The sequence below is a fragment of the Oncorhynchus keta genome, chromosome 2 (assembly GCF_023373465.1).
Source record: "Oncorhynchus keta strain PuntledgeMale-10-30-2019 chromosome 2, Oket_V2, whole genome shotgun sequence".
Lineage (NCBI taxonomy): Eukaryota > Metazoa > Chordata > Actinopteri > Salmoniformes > Salmonidae > Oncorhynchus > Oncorhynchus keta.
This window is the reverse complement of record NC_068422.1, coordinates 34,963,556-34,988,964: the sequence shown is the minus strand read 5'-3', so window position 1 is coordinate 34,988,964 and position 25,409 is coordinate 34,963,556. Positions and strand designations below refer to the sequence as shown.

Genomic DNA, 25,409 nt, shown 5'->3' with positions numbered 1-25,409 from the left:
CCAGGCTGTGTAAGCGCTATTTGACCAAGAAGGAGAGGGATGGAGTGCTGCATCAGATGACCTGGCCTCCACATTTACCCTACCTCAACCCAATTGAGATGGTTTGGGATGAGTTGGACTGCAGAGTGAAGGAAAAGCAGCCAACAAGTGCTCAGCATATGTGGGAACTCCTTCAAGACTGTTGGAAAAGCATTTGATATGAAGCTGGTAGAGAGAATGCCAAGACTGTTCAAAGCTGTCATCAAGGCAAATGGTTGCTGGAATGAGTAGGCGTGTCCAAACTTTTGACTGGCACTGTACATAAACACATTGTCACAAACACTCAGACAAATATCATGCACACAAACTCACACTGAAATACAGAACGTCCCTGAAATGTATGCACACTGTAACGGTTTTGACTTGAGGTTATTATTTATAGGGGTGCCAGGTAGGTTGTGCCTACCAGAGAAAACATTGGTTTCTCCTTTTAGTTTGGGTGGGAATGAGTCCCATCTGGTCCGTCAAGTCTACACCAATACAAAGGACTTATGTAAAAGTCAGGATGGAAATAAACTTTTCATAAACCCTTAAAACATTGGAAAGAACTTCAAAAACAACTATTATTTTGCGTGGGTTGTATTAGCAACAACAATGATTACACACACACATATAATAATATCACAATGAGTTCTGGTTCCTCCAGAAATGTCCTGTACCTCGGGCCTAAAAAGAGTCCAACCCGGTAAAGGAGTTCAGTGAACTCAAGTGACTTTTGTCAAGCATGTTTGTCCGTTCATTCAGTGTAGCATAAACCCAGTATTAAACATACCATCAATATAACAATTATTTTACCATAGAACTTAAAGCGTATCAACTCTTACTAAGTCCTCAACTACAACTACAATACAAAAAGGTTGTAGTCGGTCAGTCAGACAATCCGATCCTGGTTAAACTCTATTAGGCAACAAAACAACGGAATAGAGAAGCTTCGGGAACTGAGGGTTGAACACATCCGCAGTCACGTCTCCATCACAACCCCACTTTTGTGCAGCTGATGCTGGCTATTTAATTGGGAATTAAAGGGAAAGCGCCCTATTGGAAGGAGCTGCAATGAGACGGTTCATGAAAAATTCGGGGCCGTCACAACACACACCAATATAGTACCATATAAACAGGCACAAATTGACACACACTTTCATTAAAGACACACACACACAGGCTCCATTGAAAACAAAATGCATCTCATCTGATTGTAAAGATGTTTAAATATAAACTGAATGAATGGCTACTGAATACTTCCACTCTCTCTGTTGTTAATTTTGACTGTCCAGCTTGTACCCTCCTGCAGACAGAATGCAGACCATACAGTCAGCAGAGACCTAGGTGCTTTTCCTGACGGAGATCTTCTTCACCAGAGCCTTTAAAGACAGGGTGAAGATTAGTGTGACCAAGATGTTCCGCAGACAGCAGCAACAACAACATCATCCTCACCGGACGTTTCCGCCATCTCTGGACGGGGAGGAGGCTCGCATTGAACATGCTTGGGTGAGTCGCTCATCCAGCAGCCATTATGCATCAGAGCAGATAGGAGGTAGGGGGAGGGAGAGAGTGAGCCTGTCAGCCTCTTCTCAGCAACAGCATCCTCATAGCTGCTCGCAACACCGCTGAGCAGGCAGGGATTCGTGCTGAGCTCCCAAAGAGCCAGTTCAACAACCCAGGAGCAGCAGCCCCAACCCAGCAGCATGGCCTGATTGTCACGGGGGTCCGCCTGTTTAGGAAGATGGGGAACCAAGAGGCCAAGCAGAGGAAGGCAGCAAGGGAAGATGTCCTCTGTGATGGGAGAGTTGAGGACAGGGAACCTGAGAGCTCCAACAAAGGCAAGTCCAAAGGGGGAGATGGTGGCAAGAAAAAATCTCAATCGGAAGCCAAAACCTCTTGTTTTTGGGCATGCAAATCAGGAAGAGTCTGTCAAAGGCAAAGGGGCTTTCCAAGGAGGATATCCTGGATGGCAAGGGGTCCCAGTTGGAGGGAGCTGGTGGGGTCAGCCTTAGCCTCTCTGCAGACGAGCTGAGAATGATGTCGGATGGTGACCCAGAGCATGGCCACTTGACAATGTCGGATGAGTCCCGGAGAACGAGCTCAGAATCAGACGGGGACCTCTACGGCTTCCACTCTGCTACGGATGAGCATGTGATTCATGTGGATCTGCTCTCTGACATCCAGCAAGGTATCAGGGAGAATCATGGGAACACTGATGTGGTCCTGGATAGAGTCACTGTCCCTTTGGCTGAGGGGGTCACCTCCCCCACCACAGATGGTGATTTTAAATCCCTGGCCCTTGACCCCTCTGACCCACAGGAGGTAGGCTCCACTCTGGGACCAGACCTGGACAAGGGACAGGTTGATGAGACACCTGTTGGTACTGATACTGCAGGACCAGACCAAAGTGCTGAGCATAGACAATCAGAGGCAGAGGAAAGGGTTGCATCTGGGGGGAGTCAGATTTAGGTTTACTAAGCGACAGTGGCCCCTCCTCGGCAGATACGGAGGGGAGCAGCAACAGCCCCCTGCCCAAAACCACCAGCACCTACAGCTTCCCAGACACCAACTCCAGCACCACGTCCTATGAGAGCGCTGAGGAGACCCAGGACGACCTGGAGAACCAGTGCTGACCTCCCAGCTGAATCAGAGCCAGAGTTTTGATGGGGCAGGTAGAGCCATTGAGGGGTTCAGGTTGGGACTGGACTCAGGTTCATCCAGAAGTGTGAGTAGCATGGAACTGAATGACGGAGCCAGCCTCTGGGGCAGGACTTGGGGGCCACAAGCCCCAGGGATGGAGAACCCCCAGGCAGAGGTCCTGCAGTATCGCCGGGCCTTTCAGTCATTCTGCAGACTGGACCAAGGATATGGAAGGCCTCAGATTGAGGCATGAGGCCGCCACTGACCTCCAGGAGCGTGGGGGTTCAGAGAGAGGCTATCCAGGGGCAAGTCTGACCCCATGCACCAGACAATGCCTCTCAGGTGTCCAGACCACTACCACGGGACACTATCAAGATGTCTTCCCTGGTAAGTGACTGAGAGTAGAGGTGCTTCATAAATTATAGAGTAACATTGGTGGGAAGGAGGTAAATATTGTGGCTAGATGCCTTTTTGCCCAACAGAGATTATGGGATTGTGTAATGATAATTATCATCATGTAAAACTACAATAACCATGAATAAATATGTACATTTAAACATTAAACATCACGTCATGTAATGTAATGATACAGTATACTGAATGTGAAGATCGACCCCTGTAAGAACATACTGTGCTGTTCCTTATTAAGCAGTACGTTGACATGAATATCCTCCTATCTCAGTATTATTGGGCTACAGAATGCTGATGGTCTGTGGCTCAGCCGTTTTTGTCTCTCAGCTCCTGCAGCAGAGCAGGGAGTGTGAAAATGATCACTCACCCATGGCAATGCCATTCTTTGCCTGACTGTCTGGGAGGGATACACACACCCACAATCACACTCCTTCACATATGCACAGCACAACCATAGCTAGCTATTCAGATCATTCCTTGATACAGTTGTAAGTTGCTATGTCTTGCCCAAGATTTGAGCTGTCAAGCTTGATGATTAGTTTATCACTCTATCCGGGTCAGCCAGACTATTTTGATATCCAGTCTGGCCCTGGTTTACCTCAGCTATTGGAGTAATCAGTCATGTGACATGGATCTGTTTCAGAGGACATCGATAGCAGAGTTTAAATTGGACAGAGGTCACTAGCCTGTCAACTGTTTTGCTGGTGCTGTTGTTGTTCTTTGTTCATGTGTGTCACTTTTATTCCTTTGGATAAGGTTGTTCATCATAATACTGTACGTGTATCTGAAAGAGTGGCGGCTATTGCACGAAATCGGATCAACATCGTATTTTAGTAATCATTTCAATTTCTTCATGTTCTTTTAATCACCCTGCTAGATAGCTAAAATAGCTTTTCATTTTTACCTGATCAAAATCCAACAAACATCCGCTGCAAGGACCAGAATTAGTTTCATATTGCTAAAAATGTTTTTGCTACCTCGCGAACAAGATCCAATCGTATTCACAGCGCGGTTAAAACCTAGTTTGCAGCGTCGCGACGGATAAAACTGTTATATTCCTTCATTCCTTCATTGTTAGTGGTATGTAATTGAAATTTGCCAATATTTTCATGAGTAAATGTGACATTTAAACATTTAAACCACATTTTTCTCTGTGGCTCACATGTTTTAGTGCGAATTTAGCGCTAATTCACGTTATAACATGTTTATAATAGCATTATAGAGGATTTATAGTATGACTGTTTTAAATGAATCACCTGCCAGTAGAACATGTATCAGTAGGGGAGTTCTTCTCCTCTCCTTGCAAGGCCCAAGTCATGGCATTGTGACCAGAGGAGCCTTTGGATTACAAAATCAGGCCTTTACCTGTCTCTTCCCTGTCTCTGTCTAGGACTGTTCACAGATTTTCAGAATATCACAGTGATTTCTATAATAATTCCACCATCTACGACTCCCATCATCTACAACTTTCTCCATCACTTTCATACCACACACAGCTGAGCAATGTGGTATGACTATTCCTCCCCTCCTCCTAAGACGGATTGACCAGGATGGCCCTGATAAATACTGTTATTTTGATGGTTTGTACAGTACTGTTTAAATGCCAGCTGTTAATGTGAAGGTTAAACTGTGGCATTTGCAGAAAGACATTTTCATCATGTGATTTCTAAGAAGGTGCCCTCTTTTGGCCTCCTCAGGACCAATACATGTTGTGCAGATCAGTTGAAATCACAGTATATATAAAATAATAGTACTAACACAATACTGTTTTACAATACTATATTTAAGTGTTCATGCCAGAGAAGCCAGTGTTTGGAGGATATATTGGCACGAGTGTTGTTAGGCACGGGACAAAATAACACACAGTGATACATTAGCTACTTAGTGGGAGCTAAAACTATCCATACAATGTGTATCTGGTTTTTGTTTCAGCATTTTGTAGGATAATTAGCACGTCCTCCTCTCTCCCCATGTAATGATACAGATCAAAAGCTCGAGGCTGAATCTGATATCTTACATATCCCCTAAAAAAGCCCTCTGCTCTATCATCAATATTCATGTCTTTATCTGCAGTATCTATATCTTCATAACAGTGCGTGTCATCCCTGGATATCTATTGTCTGAATCTCTCTCTCTCTCTCTCTCTCTCTCTCTCTCTCTCTCTCTCTCTCTCTCTCTCTCTCCAGGTCTCCCCCTGTTGGAGCGTCTATGTCTGCAGGAGGGGGAGGGAGCGAACGGTGAGGCGGAGAGATTGTGTTGTCGTATGATGGGCCTGGGGCTGCTGCAGCCCCTTAGTGGCTTTTTCAGAGAGCAGCATGAAGACATTGTCAGTCCACAGCCACCTTTAATGTGAGAACCAACTCTTTACTTCAGCACATTGTTTCACTGCTGCCATTTCAACAAATATCACATCGATCATTGTTAGTATTGTTCACTGAATGAGAGTACATGAAAAAAGTAATTCTAACAAATGTATTCTGGGTTATGTATCAACTACCTGATCGACCATCTACCTCCCTATCTACTCTACCTTTTAATCTTTTAGCATTCCATTATGTTGAGAACTGTTCTTATGGACAGGCTGACCATATGAAAGCTGATTTCATAAATGTAAAAATTATTTTCCAAGTAACAGTTCACAGATGTAATCTCATGTGTGTGATTATAATATATCCCGCATAGTTCGTCAGGCACGCACGCTGTCAGTGCCATTTTTATCACATGCCTGTGGCAGCTGAATCCACTCAGATGACAGGTTCTTAGGCTGAGGATTCAAATATAGATTTCGCAACTTAGTATTTTTTCAAGACTAGAAATAGATTTCATAAATTGTCTGTTTGCATGCATGTGTGCGTGTATGCACACGTGTATAAGTGTGTATGGGTGTGTGTGTGCTCCCTGTTGCAGTATCTTCATAGGGACTGAACTTTGTGTCGTGCGGCAATGGGTTGTCATGTTTCCTTCATTGGTGTGACATGTTGTCAGAGCTGCTTTTCTTTTACTCAGCCACCAAAGCAGAATTTGTGTCTGAACAGTTGAGCATTTGTCTCTGGCTGCACTGTGTGTGTGTGTGTGTGTGTGTGTGTGTGTGTGTGTGTGTGTGTGTGTGTGTGTGTGTGTGTGTGTGTGTGTGTGTGTGTGTGTGTGTGTGTGTGTGTGTGTGTGTGTGTGTGTGTGTGTGTGTGTGTGTGTGTGTGTGTGGTACTATATTGGTGTGTGTGCATACATTTCAGGGACGTTCTGTTTTTCTATGTGAGTTTGTGTGCATGTTATGTCTGAGTGTTTGTGACAATGTGTTTATGTACAGTGCCAGTCAAAAGTTTGGACAGACCTACTCATTCCAGCAACCGTTTGCCTTGATGACAGCTTTGCACATTCTTGGCATCCTCTCTACCAGCTTCATATCAAATGCTTTTCCAACAGTCTTGAAGGAGTTCCCACATATGCTGAGCACTTGTTGGCTGCTTTTCCTTCACTCTGTAGTCCAACTCATACCAAACCATCTCAATTGGGTTGAGGTAGGGTGAATGTGGAGGCCAGGTCATCTGATGCAGCACTCCACCCCTCTCCTTCTTGGTCAAATAGCCCTTACACAGCCTGGAGGTGTGTTTTGGGTCATTGTGCTTTTGAAAAACAAATGATAGTCCCACTAAGCGCAAACCAGATGGGATGTCGTATCACTGCAGAATGCTCTGGTAGCCATGCTGGATAGGTGCGCCTTGAGTAATAAATCATTCCCACGACAATGTCACCAGCAAAACACCCCCACACATCCCACCTCCTCCTCCATTCTTCACGGTGGGAACCACACATGCAGAGATCATCCGTTGACCTACTCTGCATCTCACAAAGACACGGCGGTTGGATCCAAAAATCTCACATTTGCATTCATTAGACCAACTTACAGACTCCCACCGGTCTAATGTTTATAGCGTTTGTTTTTTGGCCCAAGCAAGTCTCTTCTTGTTATTGTTATCCTTTAATAGTGGTTTCTTTGCAGCAATTAGACCATGAAGGCCTGATTCACGCAGTCTCCTCTGAACAGTTGATGATGAGATGTGTCTGTTACATTTATTTGCGCTGCAATCTGAGGTGCAGTTAACAGTAATGAACTTGTACTCCGCAGCAGACGTAACTCTGGGTCTTCCTTTCCTGTGGCGGTCCTCATGAAAGCTAGTGTCATCATAGCGCTTGATGGTTTTTGCAACTGATCTTGAAGAAACTTAGTTATTAAAGTTATTGAAATGTTCTACATTGACGGACCGTTGTATTACTCTTTGCTTATTTGAGCTGTTCTTGACATAATATAGACCTGATCTTTTACCAAATAGGGCTATCTTCTGTATACCATGCCTACCTGGTCACAACACAACTGATTGGCTCAAACGCATTAAGAAGGAAAGAAATTCCACAAATGAACTTTTAACAAGGCACACCTGTTAATTGAAATGCATTCCAGATGTGCAAAGTTGTCACCAAGGCAAATAGTGGCTACTTTGAAGAATCTCAAATATAAAATATAATTGTATGTTCATAGTTTTGATGTCTTCACTATTATTTTACAATGTAGAAAATAGTACAAATAAAGAACAACCCTGGAATGAGTAGGTGTTTCCAAACTTTTGACTGGCACTATACGTAAACACATAGTCACAAACACTCAAACATAACATGCACACAAACTCACATAGAAATACAGAACTTCCCTGCAAAGTATGCACACTAACAAACAGGCACACACATATTCACACATGTTTTCATGCAGTACCTACACACACACGCATGCATGCCTCAAAAAACAGTCATTCTGTGACACACACACACACACACACACACTGCTTGCGTAGAGCATCAGAATGCTCACTGTGCCTGGGTTTGTCCCCTCTCACTGTCCCTACCTGGTTCTGGGATTGGACCCCCAGCTCTGCATTATTCAACTTGACCAGAGTCAACATGATTGTCATTTGACAATGCTGCTCTCTCTCACCCATTGTTCTCCCTTCTCTCTCGTTTGTCTTTCTCTCTCACTCAATCTCTTGCCCTTTTGTCTTTTTTCTTTCCTTTCTCCCATTTTTGTAATGCTACCTTTTATTAAGGTTGATGTTACAGAGTAGGATGCTATAACAGGTTTTGATCATGTTTTCCTCTGGGTCTGTGCTGTAGTTGTGATTCTAGTTATTGTTTTGTTCTGGCATTAACTGCACAGAGAGAGCGATACCTAAGGTCAGCAATATGCGTATTGTATATTTGTCCCTAAAGTGTAGACACACACTCATAAACACACACACACTTGACATGCACAGTATTGGAATGGCTTGAGATTCTTACATAGATGGAAAGTCATTATGTAATGGTCTCTGAATTATGATTCGCAATACGTTCAGATTCATACTCAATTGGGCCCTGAGAATTGTCCAATTCTATCTGGTTATGTAGTCAATATCATATTACTGTGCTGTGCTGAAACTGCTTTCTACAGTGGAAACCATTCACAACCATTTCCCAGGAAAATAATTTGTTCAGTTGTTAAGGAATACACTCTCATGCATTAAGCGGAACTAATAGAATATACACAGTAACAAGAAGACTTTTCATACCTCAGATGAATGAGATTGGCTTTGAAGGTGGTGTTAACTTTTAGCTTCTCGCAATTTGCCAGAGGTTGCATTCTACTATAGGGAGCCTTGTGCTTAGCAAACACTGTACCTTACCTCACTTTTGAAAAGTAGACATTTGTATTTGTTCAATTCAGAAAGTAAAAGCCCTCTCTATTTGGCAGTGTTGGTGAATGTCATCTGAACTGGAATCAACAGACATAGGATTGATTCCTTGAAGATAAGTAAATGTGATTTCCTGTTTGTCTGTCAGCTATTGACTGTATATTAAATAGATATCTGCCATTTTGTATGTCCGCTGTCCTCTTTTGCACAATTTTCTATATTTGTGTGTATAAGTAAACCAAATCAATTTAAATAATGTTGGTAAAACGTTCCGGTTATGATCACCTGTAGTATCCACCTGGTTATTATACGGTGTTACTACAGTATATGGTACTGTGTTAGTGTGAATAAAATATAGATCTAAAAGTAGATACTGAAAAATGCATGTTCATTGCCTTCTCTCCCCAGGAGGACCAGCTATATACCTGGGCTATTTTCGGCCTGCCCTCCCACCTCTGGGTGCCCCCATGAAGGGCATACCCCAGGCCGCATCAAGGCCTTGAGGCCCCCTCCACAGCCAGCTCAGGTATGTTTTCAACACTGTTTTTGTTGTGTACCACCTCAAGCAGAGCTCCAGAGAAGAACGTATGTTCAAACAGGATGACATTGAAAATGTTTTGCCACATTCAACTGAATGGAAAATTACTGTGAGTGCCTCAGGAGGATAACAGATCTTTGGAGTCTTTTATTTGCTCTTAAGTTAACTAATACCCAGTCCCAGACAGGTTTTGATACAATACTGTCCTCTTGTGGTTATATTTGATATATTTTGTATAATGACAGAGCATGTAGATATCACTCCTGTTCTTCCAACAGAGGTCAGGCTTGTCCTATAATAACTATACAGGTTTCATAAGTATTCACCCACTTTGAATTTTTTCAAAATTTTGTGTAATTACAAAATGGGATTTCTATAGATTTAATTGTGTTTTCTTTTTGCAATTATTCTACACAAAATAATCCATGATGTCAAGGTAAAAAGGAAGTTCTACAAATGTTTATTAATGAATGTAAATTAAATAACTAAAATATAGTTGTTGCATAAGTATTCACCCCCTTTGTTTAGGTAAGCCTAAATTAGTTCAGGAGTAAAATATGTCGGAACAAATCACATAATAAGTTACATGGACTCACTCTGTGCGAAATCATAGGGATCGACATTATTTTTTAATGACTACCCAATCCTCTGTCCTCCATACTTACAACAGTCATGTATTGGATTTCAAGTACAGATTCAACTACAAAGTAAGGGGAGCTTTTCGAAAGCCTCATGTAAAGACGGGCAGTGATTGGTAGACGGGTAACAATAACAAATCAGACATTGAATATCTCTTTAATATACACGGTCAAGTTAGTAATTATGCTGTGGATGAAACCACCCAGACACAACAAAGATACAGTTGTCCTTGTGAACTGAGCTGCAGGATAGGAAGGACACTGATCAGGGGTTCATGAAATCATTCATTTGCTAGTAACAGACATTCATATTCTGGCAATCTCTGAAATTCACTTTGATAATACATTTGATGATACAGTGGTAGCAATACATGGTTATAACATTTACAGAAAATACAGAAATGCCAAAGGTGGAGGTGTGGCTGTTTATATTCAGAACCACATTCCTGTAAAGCTTAGACCGGATCTCATGAAATACTGTTAAAATAATATGGCTATAGGTTAATCTGCCTCATTTAAAGCCCATTCTGGTGGGAAGCTGTATTAGACCACCAAGTGCTAACAGTCAGTATCTGGATAACATGTATGAAATGCCTGATAATGTTTATGATATAAATAGAGGTATGTTTTCTGGGTGATTTAAATATTGACTGGCTTTCATCAGGCTGCCCACTCAAGAGAAAGCTTCAAACTAGTGCCTCCAACCTGGTCCAGGTTATCAAAAAATGTTTTACCTTTATTTAACTAGGCAAGTCAGTCAAGAACAAATTCTTATTTTCAATGACAGCGGGTTAACTGCCTTGTTCAGGGCAGCCCTGAGTAACTATAGACATTGTTGTAATATGTGCATCTAACTCTGGGCTCTGCACTCTTCACAAGGCCTCTTTGGAGCTCATTGAGACTTTGATCATCTTGCGGGTTAAATCTTCGAAGAGTCTCCCCATCTCTGTTCTATCTACCCAGGAGCTACAAGAATGGAGTCTAGACATGTGGCCTTCCCTGATCCTGACCTTACCCTCAACTTACAATGGTCCAAACCCCTGCAACCAAACACGCTCAGTTGTGGGTGTTTTACCCTTTTCACTCAGGGCGTGTCACATCCACTAGGTTTTAAGTCTGAGAAATTATTCAAAATATAGCATGTGGTATACTAGGCCTAGAAAGTACATTCCTTGAAAAGTGTTAATGTAATCCTGCTTGACAGTTTACATCCTTCAAGAAGGGCTTCAAAACATCACTTCATGTAATATTAATATGTACAATGTTTTGTATTTGTTATTGCTGCTGCTGGAAGAGTGGGTCTGAAATTATTTTTTTCCTGACAGAATTCATCAAAGTCAGGAAATCTGTCACAAGAAGATAATGGCAGTGATATTCCTGGGCTGGAGCGGATCATCAATGACTTGAGGATAAAGATCGCAGCACTGGAAATCCAGCATGCATCTCTGGAGATTGGAGGTCCACTCTAAGGAGAGTGGGGCTAGGGACAATACTGTGGCCTTAGGGGGTGTCAACCACACATGAAAGAAGGGGATGGAGGTTTCCGTATAGACATCACCTGTGAAGGTGGGTTTTAGATTTGAAGTGCCTTTCAAGGGAGGGTCAATCCCCTTCTCAGCCTCTGTCGCACTGATCTCCTCCTCCTCCCTCCATAACCATGGCTTTGTCTGGATCTGCCAACAGCAGCAGCAGAGTGGTACCCAGCCACCACCTCCCCCCACCCCAGATATACCCCCTCCTCTTCTTCCTCCTCCCCCTCATCCTCTACCTCAGCCTTCTGGAGGGCAACCACCACCCCCTCTCTCTGGTGGGGCTGGTCCTCCTCCTCCACCCCTTCCTCCTCCTTTACCTGGTATGTGCAGACCCCCCACCTCCACCCCCCTGCAGTGCTTTGGACCTGTCCCCCACCCCCTCTACCAGGTAAGGGCCCCACTCCTCCGCCCACACCCCCCAGCAGTGGACCTCCATCTACCCCAGGCTTTGGCCCTCCTCGCCCTCCCGGAGGTTTCAAGGTCTCCATGGCCCAGGAGGCTGGCCCTCAGAAGCCCCCCATCGAGCCCCCCAAGCCCATGAAGCCTCTCTACTGGACCAGGATCCAGTTGCATTCTAAAAAGTAATTACTAGTCCACTTTAGTCCAATCACTTTAGATATACACTGAGTGTACAAAACGTTACATTGCCAAACATTACATTTGCCTTCAGAATAGCCTCAATTCGTCAGGGAATGGCATTCCACAGGGATAATGGCCCATGTTGACTCCAATGCTTCCCACAGTTGTGTCAAGTTGACTGGATGTCCTTTGGGTGGTGGGCCATTCTTCATACACACAGGAAACTGCTAAGTGTCAAAAACCCAGCAACGTAGCAGTTCTTGACACAAACCAGTGCGCCAAGCACCTACTACCATTGAAGTTCAAAGGCACTTAAATAATGTGTCTTTCCTATTCACCCTCTGAATGGCACAGATATAGTACACAATCCACGTCTCAATTGTCTCAAGGCTTAAAAATCCTTCTTTAACCTGTCTCCTCCGCTTCATTTCCACTGATTGAAGTGGATTTAACAAGTGACATCAATAAGGGATCATAGCTTTCACCTGGATTCACCTAGTCAAGGAAAGAGGAGGTGTTCTTAATGTTTTGTATAGCCAGTGTATATGTTTATCCATAGTTACCTGTTTAGCTATATGAGAAAACCATCAACATAACTCATGAATGAAAATGCAAAAGGTAGAGATGGATCATTGACATTTATGGAGGCTTTCCTTACCAAACTATATAAGAAGTTTTCTGCTGAAGATTAAGATCAGCCATGTTATAGAGATGGGAACCCAGTGTAAAATGAGAGAAAGATGTGGGAAAAGAGTTTGATGAGATGGTGTTTGAGTTGAAACGGGTGTTGTGATGTGCTTTGGTACTGATGTACTTGACTTCACACATAAAGATGTCATGCATGCTATAATACTGTAGTACTGTGACATGTCAGAAAATAAGTCCACCTTATAGTGGACATAATCAAATCAAATTTATTTATATAGCCCTTCGTACATCAGCTGATATCTCAAAGTGCTGTACAGAAACCCAGCCTAAAACCCCAAACAGCAAACAATCCAGGTGTAAAAGCACCACATAGTGGTGGGTTTATATGAAGTTATTGGAAATGTAATGTACAGTAGTTGTCTGAAGAGGTACTGTGGTACTGCTCTCTGTATTCAGGGGCTCGGTAAAGCACAACATGTCAGACATTTTGAATTGTAAGTTTGAGGTACACTCTAGAAAAAAGGGTTCCAAAATTGTTCTTTGGTTTTCCCCATTGGAGAACCGATTTTGGTTCAAGGTAGAACCATTTTGGGTTCCATGTAGAACCCTCTGTGGAAAGGGTTTTATATGGAAGCCAAAACTGTTCTACCTGGAACCAAACAGAGTTCTTCAAAGGGTTCTCTTATGGGGACAGCCGAAGATCCCTTTTTAGGTTCTAGATAGCACCTTTTTCTCTAAGAGTGCATACATCAACAGGATAAAGATCCAATGATAGAAATGTAATGGAGATCTTTCTGTCTTCTACTTGAGGGATGCGAGTGGTTCTTTGGTCTGGGAGAAGATCGAGGAGCCATCAGTGGATTTTGATGAGTTTGTGGAGTTATTCTCCAAAAGTTCTATGAAGGAGAACACGCCAATATCAGACACCATCACCAAGTCCAAGGCCAAACAGGTACTGTACATTGTGTGTGCGTACATTTGTCTGTCTGTCCCTTGCCTGTCTTTGGTCCCATCCCTGTCTCTGTCTCTTGCTGTCCCTCTCTCCATCACTCTAGTCCCTTGCCTGTGAATGACATGAGGAAGTGATGTACTGTAGCTAGACAGTGATTATGTGGTGTGGGGACTGGCATCCCCCTGGCTTCTAGGCCCAGTGAGGTGCAGAGCCAGTGAGTGGCGTGTGGCGAATAAACCCACACTGATGACTGGGAGACGCTGTGGCAGGCCAGTCGGTCATGTGGTTCCTCCCCTGAGACTGCTGCTCTGTGGCTCTGACCTAATAGTCTTACACAGCTTCCCATCCTAAGTTTCTACATTTCCTTTTCTGTCAGCCACTGATCGAAAAGAATTTGATAGATTTAAGTACCATGGTAGAGCACTAGCCGAGTATTTCAGCTATAAGTGGTCACAGAGGAAGGGAGGATATTAAAGAGGGGTTAGTAGAGTATTGGGACAGAGCCTTGTGCGTGCTCTTCCCTCTAGAGGGACTACCTCTGTGTATTCAGAGGTATACAGACAAACTTGAATGAATGGCGAAGAGCAGAACCCCATGCTGATTCACTTTTCATACTCTCTCAGTCAGAGCTGCAGTGAAGAGCATACACTATATGTACTAAGTACACTACCGGTCAAAAGTTTTAGAACACCTAATCATTCAAGACTTTTCTTTATTTTGACTATTTTCTACATTGTTGAATAATAGTGAAGACATCAAAATTATGAAATAACACATATGGAATCATGTAGTAACCAAAAATGTGTTAAACAAATCAAAATATATTTTATATTTGAGATTCTTCAAATAGCCACCCTTTGCCTTGATGACAACTCTGCACGCTCTTAGCACTCTCAACCTGCAATTATTTTCCAACAGCTTTGAAGGAGTTCCCACATATGCTGAGCACTTGTTGGCTACTTTTCCTTCACTCTGTGGTCTGACTCATCCCAAACCAATCTCATTTTGGGAAGTCATCTGATGCAGCACTCCACCACTATCCTTTTTGATAAAATAGCCCTGACACAGCCTGGAGGTGTGTTGCGTCATTGTCCAATTGAAAAACAAATTACAGTCCCACTAAGCCCAAACCAGATGGGATGGCATATCGCTGCAGAATGCTGTGGTAGCCATGCTAGTTAATAATACCTTGAATTCTAAATAAATCCCAGACTGTAACGGTTCTCTTGGTGTGATGAAGGAGAGTCGGACCAAACTGCAGCGTGTAGATTGCGATCCATGTTTAATAAACAACGTAAACACGAATAAACACAAACACTACAAAACAAAGAACGTAAATAACGAAACAAAAACCGAAACAGCCTATACTTGTGTGAACTAACACAGCGACAGGAACAAATACACTAAGGACAATCACCCACGACAAACTCAAAGAATATGGCTGCCTAAATATGGTTCCCAATCAGAGACAACGATAAACACCTGCCTCTGATTGAGAACCACTCCAGACAGCCATAGACTTTGCTAGATACCCCACTAAGCTACAATCCCAATACCAACACCAAAACCCCAAGACAAAACACACCACAATACAAAAACCCCATGCCACACCCTGGCCTGACCCAATACATAAAGATAAACACAAAATACTTCGACCAGGGCGTGACACAGACAGTGTGACCAGTAAAGCACCCCCACACCGTAAAACTTCCTCCTCCATGCTTTACGGTGGGAAATACACATGCAGAGATCATCCATTCACCCACACCACATCTCACAAGGACACGGCGGTTGGAATGAAAAATATTCAATTTGGACTCCAGACCAAAGGACAAATTTATTTCGGTCTAATGTCCATTGCTCCTGTTTCTTGGCCCAAGCAAGTCTCTTATTTTTGTTGGTGTCCTTTAGTAGTGGTTTCTTTGCAGCAATTCGACCACGAAGGCCTGATTCACAGTCTCCTCTGAAAAGTTGATGTTGTGAAGTATCTGTTACTTGAACTCTGTGAAGCATTTATTTGGGCTGCAATTTCTGATGTGCAGTTAACTCTAATGAACGTATCCTATGAAGCAGAAGTAACTCTGGGTCTTCCATTCCTGTGGCGGTCCTTAGAGCCAGTTTCATCATAGCTCTATATGGATTTTGCGACTGCACTTGAAGAAACGTTCAAAGTTCTTGACATTTTCCAGATTGACTGACCTTCATGTCTTAAAGTGATGATGGACTGTCGTTTCTCTTTGCTTATTTGAGCTTTTCTTGCCAAAGTATGGACTTAGTCTTTTACCAAATTGGGCTATCTTCTGTCCTTGGCTCAATCGCAATAAGAAAGCAAGAAACTCTACTAATTAACTTTTAACGAGGCACACCTGTTAATTGAAATGCATTCCAGTTGACTACCTCATGAAGCTGGATGAGAGAATGCCAAGAATGTGCAAAGCTGTCATCAAGGCAAAGTGGCTACTTTGAAGAATCTCAACTATAAAATATGTTGATTTGTTTTACACATTTTTGGTTGCTAGATGATTCCATATGTGTTATTTCATAGTTTTGATGTCTTCACTATTATTCTACAATGTGAAAACAGTAAAGATAAAGAAAAACTCTTTAATGAGTAGGTGTTCTAAAACTTTTAACCGGTAGTGTATCCCATTCAAAGTATTTCAGCCACACCCGTTGCTGACAGGGGTATAAAATGAAGCACACAGCCATTCAATCTCCATAGACAATCATTGGCAGTAGAAGGGCCTTACCGAAGACCTCAGTGACTTTCAACGTGACACCGTCATAGGAAGCCACTTTTCCCAAAAAATTCTGCCCAGCTTGAGCATCCCCGGTCAACTGTTATTAAGTGCTGTTATTGTGAAGTGGAATGTCTAGGAGCAACAACGGCTCAGCCATGAAGTGGTATGTCTCACAAGCTCACAGAACGGGACTGCCAAGTGCTGAGGCGCGTAACAATATTCTGTCCTCTGTTGCAATTCACTATTTAGTTCCAAACTGCCTCTGGAAGCAACGTCAGCACAATTCATCAAATGGGTTTCCATGGCCTTGCAGCTACACACAAGCCTAAAATCACCATGCGCAATGCCAAACGTCGGCTGGAGTGGTGTAAAGCTCACCGCCATTGGACTGGAGCAGTTGAAACGTGTTCTCTGGAGTGAAGAATCACGCTTCACCATCTGGCAGCCCGATGGACAAATTTGAATTTGGTGGAAGCCAGGGGAACTTTACCTGCCCGAATGCATAGTGCCAACTGTAAAGGGGAATAAGGGTCTGGGGCTGTTTTTTCATGGTTCGGGCTAGGCCCCTTAGTTCCAGTGAATGGTAATCTTAACACAGCATACAATGACATTCTAGATCACATATGTCAGAGTCAAGGCCCGCGGGCCACATCCGGCCCATGAGAAGGTTTTTTACGGCCCCTGGGATGATCTTGATTTATTATTAGAACCGGCCCGCAGACCGCAGCAAGCCGGCAGCCCGCAGATCTTTACACGCACCAATACTACATTTCCCACAATGCAACGGTGACGCACCGAGCAGTAGGCTGCTTCATTTCAATATTTATTGGCACAGCAGTTGTCAGCATCACAGTAAAATTAACTTTCAGATACCCATCAAAAATGGCAAAACGGAAGGTGGACACTGAGAACCGGGGTTTCAAACAAGGTGGGAGTCGGAGTATTTGTTCACGGAGGTAGCTGGAAAACCTGTGTGTCTTCTGTGTGGAGAAAGTGTGGCGGTACTGAAAGAGTATAATCTGAGACGACATTATGAAACGAAACACGCGGACAAAAACAAGAATATGGACATGGAACAAAGGCTACAAAAGGCAGAGGAATTAAAACGAGGCCTCAAATCTCGACAGGCTCTGTTCAAAAAAGCCAAATCACAAGGCCAGGCTGCTGTCAAGGCCAGTTTTATTTTGGCAGAAGAGATCGCTAAATCAGCCCGGCCATTTACGGAGGGGGATTTCATCAAAAACTGCATGATTAAAGTTTGTGACGAAGTTTGCCCAGAAAAAAAGGCAACTCTTTTTAAATGTGAGTCTGATGCAAGAGGAAAACGCGACAGGTGAGCTGACAGCTTATCATTGTATCATACACCAGGAAGCGTTGTGCGGTAAAGCCTTGAAAATGGAGCATGTAATGAGCATCATCACGCGCACAGTTAACTTTATCAGAGCCAAAGGTTTGAATCACCGCCAGTTCAAGGCATTTCTGACGGAGTTAGAAACGGAGCATGGTGATTTGCCTTATCACACAGAGGTGCGATGGCTAAGCCAGGGAAAGGTGCTTCAAAGATGTTTCGAGCTTCGTGAGGAGATTTGTCTGTTCTTGGACAGCAAAGGGAAAGACACAACACAACTCCGAGACGAAATGTTTCTGTGTGAAATGGCTTTTCTGTGTGACATTACGAGTCATCTGAATGCAATGAACTTGCAGCTGCAGGGTCGGGATCGTGTCATCTCTGATATGTACAGTACAGTGAAGGCATTTAAAACCAAACTGACTCTGTGGGAGACGCAGATGCGGAAAGAAAATTTGAGCCACTTTCCCAGCTGCCAGACCATGAAAGAGAAGCTCTCTACCAGTGCGTTCCCGAGCGCACAGTTGGCTGATAAAATAGGTATGCTTGCCGCTGACTTTCGACGCCGATTTGCTGACTTTGAAGCACAAAAAAGCAGGTTGGAACTGCTCGGTAACCCATTTGCTGTTGACGTGGAAAGCTCACCACCAAACCTCCAAATGGAGTTGATTGACCTCCAATGCAATGATGCACTGAGGGCAAAATATGCGGCAGTGGGTGCTGCGGAGTTCGCCCGTTTCCTCCCCGACACAATGCCCCAGCTGCGCATCCAGGCTGCTCAAACGTTGTCTATGTTTGGCAGCACATACCTGTGTGAACAACTGTTTTCTTTGATGAACTTGAACAAAACATCACACAGAAGTCGACTTACTGCTGAACACCTCCACTCAATTCTGAGGATTTCCTCAGCTCAGAGCCTTACCCCGAACATTGATGAACTTGTGGAAAAGATGGGACACCACCAAGTATCACCCTCAACCTCAAACAAGTGAACATTACTGTGCAATCACATATTTAGAGTTTTTACTCAGTTCAAGTTTAAAAGTTAAAGTTTAATATTTGTTTTCACTGCATGTTACTTCTCCTTAAACAAAGTGTTGTTTTTGATTAATAGATTTTTGCACTTTATTTTATTGTATTTCAATCCAATTATATTTTTAAAATATTTCAGTTGAGTGGATGATAGAAAATTGCTATTATTGTTTTTTTCTTTGAAGTAAATTTAGCCCACTTTTGCTAAAATAGAAAATATAGGCTACTGATGGTGCCTTGAATACCGGTTTCTTTCATTTAATGTTCATGTTATGGGGATTTTTATATAAAGGAAATTTGTCTTTTGTGTCTGTTGAAAATTAAAGATTACTGACAGAGCCATAAGAAAATATTGCTTTATTTATCTGATCATATTGGAATATATTTGTTAGGTTTTCAGTAGGTTCAATTAGGTTCACTAGACTATATGCGTCATTTAAAAATTTTTCAATGAACATTCGAACAGTCCGGCCCTCGGCTTGTAGCTAAATTTTTTATTTGGCCCTCCGTCCATTTGACTTTGACACCCCTGCACTACAGCATACAATGACATTCTAGATGATTCTGTGCTTCCAACTTTCTGGCAACAGTTTGGGGAAGGCCCTTTCCTGTTTCAGCATGACAATGCCTCCGTGCACATAGCGAGGTCCACTGTCACGACTTCCACCGAAGTCGACTCCTCTCCTTGTTCGGGTGGCGTTTGGCGATCGACGTCACCGTCTTTTTAGCCATCACCGCTCCATTTTTCATATATCCATTTGTCTTGCCTTGTTTCCATACACACCTGGTTTTCATTTCCCCAATAAATCTACTTGTATTTAACCCTCGTTTCCCATCATGTTTTGTGTGTAATTGTTTCATGTCATGTGGTGTTAGTTTACGCGCTTTATTTTTTTATGTTCTGTTTTTTGAGTGTGTTTGATTGATGTTGTGGTTTCGTTTTTTGAACTATAATAAAAGTGAGCCTGTTCATTATGCTTTGCTCTCCTGCACCTGACTTCCCCTCCATTGACACACCATTGACAGAATGGCACACCTTCAATGGAGTCAGCAGGAGCAGGTACCCCGGTTAGAGGAGCGCGTCCAGGAACATTCGGCCATGTTACATCATCTTGGTGCCATGATGGATCACGTTGTCCAGACCATGGGCCGCTGGGAGAGACAGGAAGTCTCTCCAGTGCATCGACCAGCACAAACCGGGGTTGTCTCCACCCGTTCCATCCGGAGAGAATTCCAGTGGGATACGTCTTTCCCTTCCCAGGGAGTATGATGGAACGGCAGCACAGTGCCAGGTATTCTTGTTACAACTGGACCTCTACCTGGCCACTGTGCACCCACCTCCCTCAGAAGGGGAGAGAGTGACCGGTACATGCTCTAGATAGTCGACCATTAGTATCCGGGCTAATCAAGGAGGACACCATCTACTTGGCCATGGTTATGCAGGGGAATCATGAGGAGAGAATCAGTCCCTTTCTCATTGACTCTCTTGCGTTTCCTGTGGCACTACACCTTCCTTGGTTGGCTCTGCATAACCCCACAATTTCCCGACAACAGAGGGCTCTCACGGGGTGGTCGTGAGAGTGCTCAGAGAGGTGTGTAGGGGTTTCCATTGGTGCTACCACGGTGGAAAGTCCAGACCAGGTCTCCACCGTGAATCCCTGCGTCAGGGGTACATTCGGCCCTCTACTTCACCCGCCTCCTCAAGTTTATTTTTTGTGAAGAAGAAGGATGGAGGTTTACGCCCGTGCATTGACTATAGAGGTCTCAATCAAATCACGGTGAGGTACAGTTACCCGCTACCTCTTACTGCCACGGCGATTGAGTCAATGCATGGGGCACACTTCGTCATGAAACTGGATCTCAGGAGTGCGTATAACCTGGTGCGTATCCGGGAGGGAGACGAGTGGAAGACAGCGTTCAGTACCACCACAGGGCATTATGAGTACCTCGTCATGCCATACGGGTTGATGAATGCTCCATCAGTTTTCCAGTCCTTTGTAGAAGAGATTTTCAGGGACCTGCACGGGCAGGGTGTAGTGGTGTATATCGATAACATTCTGATTAACCTGTTAGAACTCTAGGGGCAGTATTTCATTTTTGGATAAAAAGACGTGCCCGTTTTTAGCGCGATATTTTGTCACGAAAAGATGCTCGACTATGCTTGGAATTGATAGTTTTGGAAAGAAGACACTCTGACGTTTCCAGAACTGTAAAGATTTTCACTGTGAGTGCCATAGAACAATATCTACAGGCAAAACCAAGATGTTTGAGTGACCAGGAAATCAACAGGATTTTTGAAGGCACGTTTTCAATGATCTCCTTATATGGCTGTGAATGGAGGAATCAACGGACACTTCCTATCGTTTCCCCCAGGTGTCTGCAGCATTGTGACGTATTTGTAGGCATATCATTGGAAGATTGGCCATAAGAGCCTACAATTACCATGTGTCGCATGGTGTCTGCGTGGAAGTTGGTGCGCAAAAGTCAGGTCCCAGTATTTTTCCATCCGAATCAGAGAAGAATGCACGTGTCTAGGACTGGCATTTCAATGAAGAGATATATGACCAAACACCTTGAGGATTGATTCAAACAACGTTTTCCATGTTTCAGTCGATATTATGGAGTTAATTCGGAAAAAAGTTCGACGTTTAGGTGACTGAATTTTCGGTTAGTTTCGGTAGCCAAATGCATAGTAACAAAACGGAACGTTGTGTCCTACACAAGCATCTTTCAGGAAAAACTGGACATCTGCTATGTAACTGAGAGTCTCCTCATTGAAACATCTGAAGTTCTTCAAAGGTAAATTATTTTATTTGATCCCTTTGCTGGTTTTTGTGAATGTTGCGTGCTAAATGCTAACGCTAAATGCTAAGCTAGCTATCACCACTCTTACACAAATGATTGATTTTCTCTGGTTCTAAAGCATATTTTGAAAATCTGAGACGACAGGATTGTTAAGAAAGGATAAGCTTGAGGACAGGCATATTTATTTCATTTATTTTGCAATTTTCAGAAATCGCTAATGTTGCGTTATGGTAATGAGCTTGAGGCTGTAGTCACGATCCCGTATGCGGGATGGGGCGGCCTAAGAGGTTAACTCCACTACATGCACCGAGCATGTGTCCTTGGTGCGCAAGGTACTTGGACCACTGTTGGAGCATGACCTGTACGTCAAGGCTGAGAAAGTCTGTTCTTTCAGTAGGCCGTCTCCTTCCTAGGGTATCGCATTTCCACATCAGGGGCGGAGATGGAGAGTGACCGCCTTGCAGCCATTTGTAATTGGCCGACTCCCACCACGGTAAAGGAGGTGCAATGATTTTTAGGTTTTGCCAATTACTACCGGAGATTTATCCGGGCTTTTGGCCAGGTTGCTGCGCCCATTACCTCACTGCTGAACAGGGGTCCTGTAAGGTTGCAGTGGTCGGTTTAGGCGGACAGGGCTTTTTGGCAACTAAGAGCTCTGTTTACTTCGGCTCCAGTGCAGGCCCATCCGTATCCCTCTTTGGCATTCATAGTGGAGGTGGATGCGTCTTTCCTAACGGATCTTCCTCCCTCACAGGGAAATAACACGATCCTGGTCGTTGTGGATCGTTTTTCTAAGTCCTGTCATCTCCTCCCGCTGCCTGGTCTCCCTACGGCCCTACAGACTGCGGAAGCCCTGTTTACACACGTCTTCCGGCACAACGGGATGCCTGAGGATATAGTGTCGGATCAGGGTCCCCAGTTCACATTGAGAGTTTGGAAGGTGTTCATGGAACGTCTGGGATTAGCCACCCCTAGAGTAACGGGCAGGTAAAGAGAGTCAACCAGGATGTGGGCAGGTTTCTGCGGTCCTATTGCCAGGACCGGCCGGGGGAGTGGGCAGCATTTGTGCCCTGGGCCGAGATGGCACAGAACTCGCTTCACCACTCCTCCACTAACCTCTCCCCCTTTCAGTGCGTATTGGGGTACCAGCCGGTTCTGGCACCGTGGCATCAACGTCAGACCGAGACTCCTGCGTTGGAAGACTGGTTTAGGCGTGCAGAGGAGACATGGGAGGCCGCCCGTTTCCATCTCCAGAAGCGACCTGCCCTGCCGGAAGCTGGGTCCGCGGTTTGGGTCCACGGTGGGGCCATTTTAACCCCTCGTTCCATGTGTCTCTCCTCAGGCCGGTGGTGGCTGGTCCGCTCCAGGAATCTGTCCCTCCACCCCCTTTGGACATCGAGGGGGCCCCGGCGTACATCGTTCGTTCCATCCTGGATTCGAGGCGTCGGGTGGGGGGCCTTCAGTACCTTGTGGAGTGGGAGGGGTATGAACCGGAGGAGAGGTGTTGGGTTCTGGTTGCAGATGTTTTGGATCCTGAACTGTGAAGGTGAAACTCCCGCAGCAATTCACATCAGGAAAATGTTTTGAATGGTCAATTTACTGTAAATTAATAAAACAGTTTATGATTAAAGTGTTATTATATTCTCCAGGGGAATAGTTATTCTGTAGATCCTGTAAAAATTATATACAATGTGATATCTTCAATATGAACACATCAGACAATATTATCTGCAGTGTAGTACCACCATTATGCACCCATATTGCTCATGCTGCTTGCCTTTTAGCATTGAAATTAAATTATATCATGTCCACAGTGTGTTTGGAAACCATTTAGCTAGATATAGAGGCAGGAGTTCAGTGATGTAACTGACTCCATGTTCAATTATTATATTTTTATCTCCACTGTGAGTTGTGTGATCTGGAGCACATCAAAGTGGTATGCCTGAGGCTGGGGTTTACTATCTACACTCACCACACAACCGTATTACCCAGCAGTCACTCTGCATACTCAGCCTGACTGTGGTCACAGGGAAAATCTACTGTAAACCATACAGGTGTACTATCTTAATGTAATCACTGTTGTCACTGACAATTGCCCTGAACAGCAGGAAATGCACACTTGTAGTGTATTATAGGTTATAAAGGCTTCTAAAGTTTGTAATTTCCACTTTAAAATGTCAGACTTGATTTGTCCTAACTAAAAATGTCCCAACTAAAAATCAACCCCTATAAAAATGTCAATGAATTATAATCCACATTTTAATTCAGATGCACATGTCCTGTTGCGGCAGGATTATTTTCATGTAATGATCAACTGGTCAAATTAAGATCGGACATCTGTACTGTATATGATACTGTCCATGGCTGTTGGCTTATTAATATACAGTATATGTCACGGCCGTCAAAAGGAGGAGACCAAGGTGCAGCGTGGTGAGCGTTGTGATAACATGCGTCTTGGTGAGAGGTGTAGGAGTCAGGCGCAGGAGAGCAGGGATGTCTGAGAAGCGTGTTTAATAATATAGTCCACCAATACGAAACACACACGGAGGAACAAACACAGTTCCGACACTTTACATACACGTGCGTAATAGCGAAAAAACAACAAACATCAAATACAATCGAGCACAATACACACAAGTCTAATCCTGCACGAATTACGGCAGGTAACAGGTGCCCTATATACCCACAGAAATCAAAGCAATTGAAAACCAGGTGTGAAAAAGGGATCGGTAGCGACTAGTAGACCGGCGACGCCGAGCGCCGAGCCCCGCCCGAACAGGGAGAGGAGTTACCTTCAGTAGAAGTCGTGACAAGCGTACATATTATTTTTATTAGAAAAGACGACGAACAAAACAATAAACACTACAAAACAAACCGTGAAGCTAAAGGCTATGTGCCATAAACAAAGTCAACCTCCCACAAAGACAGGTGGGAAAAGGGCTACCTAAGTATGGTTCTCAATCAGAGACAACGATAGACAGCTGTCCCTGATTGAGAACCCTACCTGGCTAAACATAGAAATACAAATAATAGGGTCTCCTGGGTGGCACAGTGGTCTAGGGCACTGCACAGTGCCAGCTGTGCCACCAGAGACTCTGGGTTCGCGCCCAGGCTCTTTCGCAGCCGGCCGCGACTGGGAGGTCTGTGGGGCGACGCACAATTGGCATAGCGTCGTCCTAGTTAGAGAGGATTTGGCCGGTAGGGATATCCTTGTCTCATTGCGCACTAACGACTCCTGTGGCGGGCAGGGCACAGTGCACGCTAACCAGGTTGCCAGGTGCAAGCTGTCACCAGGTGTGGCTTGCTTTCTGGTTGGATGCGTGCTGTGTTAAAAAGCAGTGCGGCTTGGTTGGGTTGTGTTTCAGAGGACGCATGGCTTTCGACCTTCATCTCTCCTGAGCCCGTACGGGAGTTGTAGCGATGAGACAATATAGTAACTACTAACAATTGGATACAACAAAATTAAAAGAAATTAAAAAGAAATACAAATAATAGAACATAGAATACCCACCCCAAATCACACCCTGACCAAACCAAATAGAGACATAAAAAGAATCTCTAAGGTCAGGGCGTGACAATATATTTAAATATATATTAAAACCTCATCAGCAGTTGTAAATGTATGTGTGATTTACTAGGCACAATATAGTGACATATAGTTGTCACGAACGTCATGAGGGAAATGACTGGACCAGGGATATGGCTGCAGTGTCGTGAGCGTACATTTTCTTTTAATGTTATAAATGTCTCCAACAAAACAAGAAACAACAAAAACGACTGTGACGCTGACTAGGGCTATACAGG

General features: G+C 43.9%; 1 protein-coding gene and 1 long non-coding RNA gene across 2 annotated transcripts; both read left to right on the top strand.

The window, feature by feature from the left end:
• The first annotated feature begins 2,600 nt into the window (after window positions 1-2,600).
• LOC118361691 (uncharacterized) lies at window positions 2,601-11,773 on the top strand. The gene is made up of 5 exons (XR_008076416.1): window positions 2,601-3,048; window positions 5,259-5,421; window positions 8,852-9,318; window positions 11,294-11,534; window positions 11,652-11,773. It is a non-coding gene; the product is annotated as an uncharacterized LOC118361691 (long non-coding RNA).
• Window positions 11,774-11,891: 118 nt separating this feature from the next.
• On the top strand, window positions 11,892-24,992 carry LOC118361250 (formin-2-like). The gene is made up of 3 exons (XM_052475875.1): window positions 11,892-12,081; window positions 13,538-13,679; window positions 22,948-24,992. The coding sequence occupies exons 1-3, from the start codon at window positions 11,987-11,989 to the stop codon at window positions 23,092-23,094; spliced, it is 384 nt and encodes a 127-aa protein (XP_052331835.1). The 5' UTR covers window positions 11,892-11,986; the 3' UTR covers window positions 23,095-24,992.
• The last annotated feature ends 417 nt before the right edge of the window (window positions 24,993-25,409 follow it).

Excerpts from the sequence above, each read along its gene's own strand:
- LOC118361250 (XM_052475875.1), top strand. The coding sequence starts at position 11,987 with ATGGCCCAGGAGGCTGGCCCTCAGAAGCCCCCCATCGAGCCCCCCAAG. Across the intron at positions 12,082-13,537 it reads ATCCAGTTGCATTCTAAAAA|GGATGCGAGTGGTTCTTTGG; the intron begins GTAATTACTAGT and ends CTTCTACTTGAG. Across the intron at positions 13,680-22,947 it reads CCAAGTCCAAGGCCAAACAG|GCCGGTGGTGGCTGGTCCGC; the intron begins GTACTGTACATT and ends GTCTCTCCTCAG.